Source organism: Buceros rhinoceros, unplaced genomic scaffold (assembly GCF_000710305.1).
Source record: "Buceros rhinoceros silvestris isolate BGI_N320 unplaced genomic scaffold, ASM71030v1 scaffold6029, whole genome shotgun sequence".
NCBI lineage: Eukaryota > Metazoa > Chordata > Aves > Bucerotiformes > Bucerotidae > Buceros > Buceros rhinoceros.
The window spans coordinates 8,490-18,484 of record NW_010429633.1 but is presented as its reverse complement, the minus strand read 5'-3'; the positions used below and the strand labels follow the sequence as shown (position 1 = coordinate 18,484).

The following is a 9,995-nucleotide window of genomic DNA, read 5'->3' as shown; positions in this document are numbered from 1 at the left end:
GAGAGCCACCAGCCGAAGGCAGGGACTGTTCTGTTTCCCTTCCCATTGATCATACCTTCTGTGAGCAGACGGCTTCGGCTGGCGTGGCCGGGGTGAGTTATGGCCAGCTCACAGCCTCGTGGCAGGTAGGATGGGAAATCCTCCTCCTCGGCACTACTGCTTCTGCTCTGGCCGCTGCCACCTCTAGATTCAAGGCCCAGGTCCTTGAGACCAGACCAAGCAGGGAGGCACGCTGGGGTCAAACCTGTCCTGGGACTCTCTTTACAATAAGCTATGAGAGAGCTCTGTTGCTCTGGATAGATAAGCGGGAGCTGTTCTGCACTTCTTTCCTTATTGTAGCTTAGAAGGAAGTTTTCCAACTGCACCTACCCTGTGCAAGAGCTTCCCAAAGAGAGCTCACAGAGGTCGTGTGGACAGACAAAGCAGCCATGCAGATACTCGACTCTTCCATTTCACACATAAGCTCTGGGCCTCATGCGCGAACACAGGCACAGTTTCAGACCCCATATCTCAAAAAAACCCCCAACCTTACTGAAAAAGGTGAGAGCCAGATCCTTTGAAGGAAACTTTCCCATTGAACTCTACAGGCTTGGAACCAGGAGCCCGGGCTCTGCAGTGACCTCGCCCCAGGAAAGCTTAATAAAGTGAGTGTGAAAACAACCTCCAGACGTAGTCAGCTCTTTCAGGCATCACAACCAAAACGAGACACGGCTGCACTTCTGCCCTGCCAGGCAGGAAAGCTGGAAACTGCAGCTAGGGAAGGGGAATGCCAAAAGTCTGATTTTTGGTGTGCGTTGCCATGAATGACCTGCAGCTCAGCCAAAACACTCTCTTACAGCTGTTCAGAATGAGCGGGACCGAATCAGCACCCGGAGATCGAGTTATGAAGACAGCAGCTTGCCCTCCATCAACGTCTTACTGCAGGCAGAAGTCCTGGCACAGCAGGTACCTTTTCTTTCTTCTTTGGCAAACACAAGGGCATCAGGCACTATCTGGCTAGTAGAGACAGCTGAGTATTTAATAGCTGAGTCTTCAATTACCACCTCTTTTCTAATAACTCATCTGCCAACTCTACGCTGGTTTTTCAAAGCCATGAAACCATTTCCTTTAATGCTCCTTGGTCCAGAACTCAGCTGTAATAATACAGGATAATCTGTTCTGCTTTGACGGGACATGAAGACTGGAGAGCCTGCTGGAAGAAAACAGGGTAGAATCATTGAAATCCAAGGAGCTGTGTCTGCCTAAGCCAGGCGAGGGGCTGGCCGCACACGAGCAGCCTCCCTTCCCCATCCCAGCTGTTAGCAACTCTGGATTCTGGCTTCCTGCAGCATTTCTCAAGGAATCAGTTCCATGCTTGTTTTATGCAGCTATTATGTGTGAAACATCTCATTTCCACAAGCATACTGCCTAGAGTGTTCTCCTAAAAACTCTGGATATTGCCAAGAGTGTACGTCAAATCAGCGCTGTCCAGGAGGACACAGGACAGCACAGGAGCTGTGGAGAGGCTCTGTCTGCAAGAACAAGTGCTGAAGACGGGGCTGTGCTATAGGTAGATGCTGCCATCCTTCATGGAGCTGGGGAGAGCAGCACTCCTTGTCCCAGTGAAAATGAAGAGGGGTTCGAGTTGGCAGTCCACGTTTTCCCTTGCTTCAAGGGCCATATTACCCTAAAGGCTGCCCCAGGAGATGCTGTGGGACAGGAGCTGGGCTCCACGTTAGGGCTTGGGCTGTAAGGTCCACACGAGAAGGGGATATGCCAGCAGGGCCAAGGGCCAATCCTCTACACAAGCAGCATTTCCAATCTCATCCAATGTCTCACCTTGTCCTAGGCAGGCCCTAAGATATTTATATACCCTATAAAAATAATATTGGTGCTGCTCTCAGAGGTGTGAGATAATGGGGTCTCAAGACACCAGATCTACCAGGGAAGGACATTTCCAGGACTCTGACTCCTGCAGTGGCATCATACGTAAGGCCGGAGCAGGGTCTGCTGACAAAAACTACAACCATCGACAAATCCAGGGGAGCTCCTGCTCTCCCACAGAGCACAGAGAGACTCATTAAACAAGGCAGGCTCCAGCACGGTAATTGGTAACTTTTATGCGCCTGGCTAATTAGAACAAGATACTGCTGAGGAGCTGCTTTCTCCAAGATTGCGGGTCACTCACTCAGAGGTCTTTATTTATTTGCTAAGCCTTCCGGACTCTCTGATTAGGGTAATACATGGTGAGATTTTTACAATCTTCTTTATTCAATAATAGCTTGAGAGTTGGAAAGCTTCCAGGTAGTGCAACGTGGAAAAAAAAATTGCAGGTAGGGTTTGAATTCCCTTTCCTTGGGGAGATTGGCGGGGACAAGCTGAAAGCGCTGGCAGGACCAGGACAGGAAGAGCTGATGTTGTAGAGGAGCACAGAGGGCAGGCGGAGGGCAGTGATGGGGTTGAGTTAATCTCTTACAGAAGCATGAGGACAAAGTAGTGACTAAGGGCAAATTTTCAGATGAGCCGGGTGAGCAGCTATGCATGAGAACCAGGCGGAAGGTTGGGTGCCGGGTTTGGGCGAGATGTTCTTTCCGGCTCTGCGTGTGACAGCACTTGCGGCATTGTCAGGGTTGTCCTTTGCGAATGAAACGGCCCCATTTGCCTTGGCAATCGCAAATACCTGGGCACGCAACAAGTGGGACCTGCGTCATGGGCACGTTTGCACACGCGCAGTTTTGCCAAAGGGCCTAAGAGCTGGGGGCAGGGGGGAGGCTGTTGTCTTTAAAGTCTGTCTTTAGCAATTCCAATGGGGTAATGTCAAATATTAATGAGCTGGTGTCCACAGAAAGCGATGTCAGACCTGGAGAGCTGCCTTCAGTAGAGACTTGTTGTGCCCACGCTGACTCAGACAGGAGGAGAAGCAGAGCCCACGCGTCTCCTGTCAGAACCAGACAAGGCGGGTCTGGCCAGCACCAGCTCTGCAGCAGGGTGGGCGGGGGAGCAGTTCTCTGCCCTTTGGTGGGACCAAGTAGCTTAAGCAGCAGCTCTGGGTGGATGTGTCTTCCTACTGGTGAGGCTAACCACTGCACGAGCCCCTCTGTTCCCTCTTGGATTGTGACTGAGCACATCTGTTCAGTGGGAGGAAGAGCTTGGCTTTAGAAACGGTGTGCTTTGCAGCCTATTCAAGGCATGGCAGTTTACCAGGATGATCCATAGCCTCAGCTCTGAAGCATTTCATGTTCACAGATCCCCAGGCTGATGTCAATTTGAAATAGGCTGTGCTGGGCCACGTATTCTGGGAGCTGGATGAAAAAGTAACTGTAGATGCTGGAGCTTGCATCAACACAAAACCCATGGGCTGGGGATTTTCCTGTCTATGTTTCCTCTGCAGCGCTGAAAGCTGAAGGATCCCTTCTCTCCTTCCAGATATCATCTCCGGTTTCTGTGATCAACGGAGACATCCGAGGGAAGAAGATCGCCAACATCTCTGACGTGTGTGAATCCATGAAGCAGCAGCTGCTGGTGCTGGTGGAGTGGGCCAAGTACATTCCTGCCTTCTGCGAGCTGCCCCTGGACGACCAGGCAAGTCCCCGCACCCACCCCAGCTCGCTCTGCCCTGTCGAAGGCAGCAGGGAGCCGAAGGAGAGCCAGGCAGCTGAGACCTTCAAATAAAATGAGCATTGTCCGCTCTGTTATCCTGACTGCTGCCCTGATTGGGAACGGCATCCATACAATGCCAGGGCCGGCCGTTCGCATGCGCAGCTCAGCAGCCGATGAGCACAGCGATGATAACACTGAGCTCCAAATCGGAACATAATCCTGTGCACACTTTGTCTATCAGTCAATTATTTATTAATTATGGTCTGTGCAGCGCTTTGAAAACCTGACGTGCTGTACAAATGCTCAGGGTAATTAGACTCAGCAGGACAGATGTCTAGCCTAAGGTCTGCTCGAGCCTTAAAGCCAAACCTGCCTGTTTGTCTTTCGTTGTGCTTCTTGCCTGGGGACATGTTTGTATCCGTTCTCCTAATGGAATTATTAAATTACACACTAGTTTGCTCCCAAGGCAATAAGAAAATCTCTCTGCAGGGTTAAAAAACAGGAATACATTTGCATTTAACACAAACTGCTAAGATGACATTTGACGATTCCCTAACCGCGATAAGCAGAGTGGGTTTGGGACCCTCTGTAGAACAGCCCTGCGGGATCTCCAGCAGCCTCAGAGATGTCTCCCGTGTAAGTCTAAATTTCAGAGGTCTGCAGCAGATGTTGCGGGACATGATGCACACCCAGCCTTGAACAGCACGAGTGGATGGTGGGGAGGCTCCAGAGGGAAGGGACAGCACTGCTGGCGGTGGCCAGCACAGGTTCTGTCACAGGTAGGAAGGTATTTCCCATCTGCCCAGTGCACAGTCACAAAAGCAGCGTGTGTTCTCTTCAGCTAGGGTCAGGCTCCAGCCCTATTGACCTAGAGTTAATTTTTGTGTCATGAAGAAAAAGAATAGCCAGAAAGTGAGAGCATCCAGCTGATCAACCGCCCAAAACCCTGAATCCGAGCTCTTCAGTAATCGCCCAGCAGCACAGAGCCGCAGGAAGTTCAGTGCTGTTAACACAGGAGCGTATTTCTCTCTTTTCTATTGTGTGCAAGTGCTCTGTTGTTTAAAATGGTGAGAAACCTGTTAAACTGCTGAGGTATATACGACTCAGAAATTATGAAAACCAAAATGGATTCCAATGGCAAATGACAGTTCCAGAGCAAACGGGCTGCAGCCCAGCAGCGGCTTGGGCAGCTCCACCTAACCCCTTGTGTCCTTGTGCCATGTGGAACGGAGGCAGTAAACCCGGCCAGTACCTCTGCAACCTCCACCAATTTCCACGAGAGCTCATTTTACAGCTGCGGGGCTGCAAAACTTCTCAAATAAGAAACGGAGGCATAAAGATGGCATTGCCTGAGCCCTGCAGAGGTGCCCTCAGCGTGTTCCACTGGCTCGTCTCGACTGGAACAGCTCGTCTGTTACGACCAGCCATCCGCCATCAAGAGCAGTTCCCAAAGGGCTAGAGAGGAAAGACTGGGCTGCATTACAACTAACCAGTGAACGCCATCCGGGCTTTCGAAGGCTGGTGTGACAACAGAGGCAGCAGATACTCAGGGGAGTGCAGGAGGAAGGACAGAAATGCCAAGGAGCAGGAACTAACAAAATTATGTGCAATAGTAGCAGCCCAAGGGGCATAAGAGCCAGTCAAGACATGTCCAGTGGGAACACTTAGTGTTGGGAAACGCTGTTATATCACCATTAAAATGTTTTCTGAGGTTGAATCATCACTGCCAACATTTTATAGGGAAGGTCATACCCAACCCCTCTTTATTCCTCTGCACCAAAATGTCAAAGTACTGGGTTTGGCGGGGCAAAGCCATTTCATTTTAAAGCTAAAAGTTGTACTTCGTTGTGTTACAACTTTCATATTTATCCTAGCTCACAATGTAAAGAAGTATCTCAGGCTGATCGCCGCAAGAACAAGTATCAAAGGAGATGATTTTGCCATGTTGAAATCGTTTACTTTAACCCTGCTCAAACATGCAAATTTTATGGAAATGAAAATGGTGGTTCCAAACTGAGCTTTCTCGAGTTTGCATTAGGCAGGAAATTTCTGAGTGAGGGCTCTGCTCCCCATTTGGACTCGCAGTTTTTCCCTCCTGCTCAAAGTTTCGTCTGATAGGAAAGCTCAGTTTTGTGTGGCTCTGGTGATCGCCGGCAGCTCAGCTAACACATCCACCCATGTTTGGACAGCGATAGAGGGAGGCTGGATTTTGGCATACAGATAAAGGCTCCCCAGCATCGTGTGTGTGTAGCTTCTTGCAAGGGCCTCCACTCTGTTTATTTTGCATAACTCTTTTTCACCCTCTGTAAAAATAATTCCTCTTTCGGACACCAGCATCTTTTCTAAGCAGAGCTGTCTTCCATGGGTGACACATTCTCCTGGCATTTCTGGAAGGGTAGGACTTCCTTTGGCTTGGTCAGATGCTGAGGGATACATAACACACTGGAGAAGGGGACCATTCCCATCAGGACACACTTTTCAGAATCCCTCCATTAATATTTAATGATTGTTTACTCCAGCAGAGGCTCCTGGCTGGACATTAAGAAGCCTCTGTGTCAGGCTGTCCAATTGTTAACTTCTGTTTCTGCCTAAATCTCTGAAATTTTTAACTGAAGGAGGGCAAAAGATTCAGAACATTCTCAGGAGTCACTGGAGGATGTAAAATGAAACACTTCAATCATTAACGTCAGAAAAACATCCCTTTGGCTTCCCTGGCCCAAATGCCCATGGCTGCAGGGGGAACGAATGGCCAGAGGGTGGGTGACCCTACCAGCCGGACGGACGTGGGGCCGGCCAGTGGGAGGTGAGCACGGCCCAGAGGGTCACAGCTGTCCGCAGCAGGAGACCGTACTTGTCCCCGCTTCCCAGGCTGGAGCGCGGTCCCTGGTTCTGCACTTGGTAGGAGCTGCCTTGCCTGCAAACGGCCCACTGTGACCACGTGCCGTGGCTGGTGTGAGGTCCTGGGACAGTCTGGCCTGGTACTGCTCATGACACGTGCCACGAATGAGGGATGTTTCAGGTGCTGTCTATCACCTACTGGTTCTGCTGGATCTATAGCAGTTTATGCACAGGAGTGAACCTTTTTTTAACCTCTTTCTCTGCCTGTGACTGGAGAAGGGCTCACATTCCCCATCCCCGAGTCCAGTACAGGAACGTGGGGCTTTCTTTCTGGCTTACGTGAAATCGCGGCTTTGTCCCTGTCTCCGCATCACCCAAATAACTTTTCTGTGCCCTTGCAGGTAGCACTGCTGCGCGCACACGCAGGGGAACATCTGTTACTGGGAGCTGCCAAGAGGTCCATGGTGTTCAAGGATGTCTTGCTGCTAGGTAAAGAGTGCACTGCTGCTCCTGGCCCATCGGCGTCTGCGAAGCATTCGTGCCAGGGTGAAGGAGAGGGTGGTTCAGTGTTTGCGGTCATCCTTTTTGTAGGGTGGTGGCTTGAGCTTTCTGTATTTTAGTTAGCCAAGCCCAGCCTTTGGGTGTAGCTAGGCCTGGCTGACATTCACATCAAGGCCATGACATGTGGCAAAGTTGGGGACTATGAACATTCACATTGCCCCCCCCAGGCTTGTGTAAGCAGATGGTGTGATTGAGAAAAAGGCTCCCGCTCCTCGGTCAGCTTTTCCTCACTTGAGTGACTCCTATGTAAGCAGAGGCTGCTCTGGCCACACGGATCAGTGTTTCTGGCAGGCTGAGCCAGGGAAGGGGCAGAAGGAGGAACTTCTTAAGTCCTACACCCTCAAATTATCTCAGCTTTGGTTACCTGGGTTTTGAACTCTTTGCCACCCTTGGTGGCACTTCTTGCCACCTCACCCTTGGTGAGTCCTGGGCAATGACAAGGCAACGTTCTCTGTGCTGCTTGTCCAAAGGAAACGACCACATCATCCCACGGAACTGCCCCGAACTGGTAGAAGTGAACCGTGTGGCGATCCGCATCCTGGATGAGCTGGTCCTCCCCTTCCAGGAGCTGCAGATAGATGAAAATGAATACGCCTGCTTGAAAGCCATCATCTTCTTTGACCCAGGTATGCTCCAGCTTGGTGAGGGTTACCATCAGAGGGGACTAGTCTGGGTTATGCCAACCAGTGCTGGTCCTGAGTTGTGGAAATGCTGCCTGGTCTCCACTCTGGGCCAAACTGTTCTTAGAGGGAGGGGAGAAGTCAGTTTAAGAAGAGAAAAAATGTCCATTACAGCAGATGGTAGAGAATCAGAGAGAGCTCACCTCAGCCCGCACCCCGACTTCATGCTATGACTGAAGGGCAGCTCCTAGGGAAGCAGCCTGGATAGTTTGATCTCTGGCTTGTTACAGACGCCAAAGGACTGAGTGACCCCTCCAAGATCAAGCGGATGCGGTACCAGGTGCAGGTCAGCCTGGAGGACTACATCAATGACCGGCAATACGACTCACGGGGCCGCTTCGGGGAGCTGCTGCTGCTGCTGCCGGTGCTGCAGAGCATCACCTGGCAGATGATAGAGCAGATCCAGTTTGTCAAGCTCTTCGGCATGGCTAAGATTGACAACCTGCTGCAGGAGATGCTCCTGGGAGGTGAGTTCTTGAGGGTCCCACAAGAGGCCTCTCAGTATTGCCTGATCACTGTTCCCTTGAGAACATCCATAGCCTTGTCTCACCTCCACCTATCATTGGCAGTGCTAACAAAGGATCCTCCGTTTCTACTCACCTACAGAGATGCATTAGCTGTGCAACTAATGTCATATGCACATTTTTAGGCTCATCAAGCGAAACGCCACATGCTCACCACCCCCTGCACCCTCACCTGATCCAGGAGAACCTGGGAACGAATGTCATTGTGGCCAACACAATGCCTCCTCAGATGCACAACGGGCAGATGTGTGAGTATTGCCAGAGAGACAGAGAGCTCCCAGGAGAAACGGAGAGCTTTCCATAGTGTCTGTGGAAGTAGTTTCTACCTCGCAAGGAAATTTCTGTGCAAGACAGAGTCCCTGATAATGGGTGTGTGAGGAATTCCTATGCAGAAAGGAGGGAAAGACAAACAGAGAGGAAGGTTAGATTAGATTAGGCTAGACTGATTCAACAAGATGATCCCTGGCAGACTGTAACTTTTACATAGCCCTTAAGGGATGAATGATCCCACCCGGTGCCTACTGAAATCAGTGGGAAGGCTTCCCTGTCCTTGAACGGTTCAGACACACATCGCTTTGCCCTCTGCAAATCTGGTCCACCGCACAAAGCCACCACATGAGGCCACCACTTGGGAATTCGGGCTGAGATGATCTCAGCTGACCAAAAAAATGGCCAGCTCCCTTCATTTGACGTTCATTACTGTGATTCTCCCAGGGCATCCAACCATGCCGATGTGTCTGGGCTGCCTTGCAGCAAACGCACAAGCCGTAAGGACCTACGGTTTTGCTATAGAGCCTCTGCCTTGCTTACACCTGAACTCTGCACAACTGAGGAGAGACCCCAGTGCTGTCAGGTCCCTCTTCTAACTTTGTTTTTCTCTCTGTAGCTACTCCAGAAACTCCACAGCCATCTCCACCCGCAGGCTCAGGACCAGAACAATACAAGCTGCTGCCTGGAGCCATTGCAACTGTGGCAAAACAGCCAACCTCCATCCCACAACCCACCATCACGAAACAGGAGGTCATCTAGCAATCTGCAGAGGAGCTGGCCTTGTTCAGAAGACTGTGTGGGAGAAAAGCCCGAGCTGACTCTGTCACTGTGAAAAGAGAAGCCATCCAGAGGTCCTTGGGCACAAACACACGAACTTGCTCATTGGACTAGTCCACCACCACCAAAAGCTGCCTTCCTGCAGCTACAGACATCTCGTGCCATGGGCAGCCCTGAGTCCCAGAACTAAGGTTGAAGCCTTACTGAAACCCTCAGTCCTTGAAAGAAGGGCCAGATTTCTGCCCCCCTCTGTGGGGAGGTGGCAGTGACGGGCTGGGGACAGTGCAGCTGGTTGTTCCCCCACTGCCACCTCTCAGCATTGGTTAAGCACACACCAGACCCTGTGAACAAGCAACTCTCCGTGCTGCGTGAATGGAGGGCTTCCCTCCAGCAGCCATGCCAGCTCCCCCGACAGGCCCCAGTCCAGCCAAACCTGGTGGAGATGGAAACTCCCCCAGGAGCACTGCAGCAGGTGAAGCACATAGGTTTTTTCCCTGGCAGAAGTGCTCCTCAGCCTTGGCTAGTCCCAGGCCTTTGCACACTGTCACTCTCCAGCACATTAAACCCCCCAGCCAGGTCTAACAAATCTTTTCAGCTGATACTGAGGCGAAGTCTGGCCCACCAGGATCCTCTGCTGTTTGGATCCTTCTGCCTAGTGAAGGGGTTTTGTTATTTCCGTGCCATGACCCCCCCTCCCACCACAAGGCTCAGAAAAGCAACTACTGCCAAATCCTTCCCTCACACCACATACTGTCTCCTTGCTACC

At 51.2% G+C, this 9,995-nt stretch overlaps 1 protein-coding gene across 2 annotated transcripts in view; it reads left to right on the top strand.

Moving 5' to 3' along the window:
• The window catches only part of HNF4A (hepatocyte nuclear factor 4, alpha), a 16,911-nt gene extending 7,700 nt beyond the window's left edge, over positions 1 to 9,211 (top strand). Inside the window, exons 4-11 of one of the 2 annotated variants that reach the window (XM_010142694.1) lie at positions 820 to 945; positions 3,406 to 3,561; positions 6,819 to 6,906; positions 7,449 to 7,604; positions 7,889 to 8,125; positions 8,308 to 8,436; positions 8,802 to 8,822; positions 9,069 to 9,211. In XM_010142694.1, the coding sequence (XP_010140996.1) occupies positions 820 to 945; positions 3,406 to 3,561; positions 6,819 to 6,906; positions 7,449 to 7,604; positions 7,889 to 8,125; positions 8,308 to 8,436; positions 8,802 to 8,822; positions 9,069 to 9,211 (1,056 nt within the window). The remainder of the gene's footprint in view (positions 1 to 819; positions 946 to 3,405; positions 3,562 to 6,818; positions 6,907 to 7,448; positions 7,605 to 7,888; positions 8,126 to 8,307; positions 8,437 to 8,801; positions 8,823 to 9,068) is intronic. The other variant, XM_010142695.1, reaches the window with a different exon arrangement.
• The last annotated feature ends 784 nt before the right edge of the window (positions 9,212 to 9,995 follow it).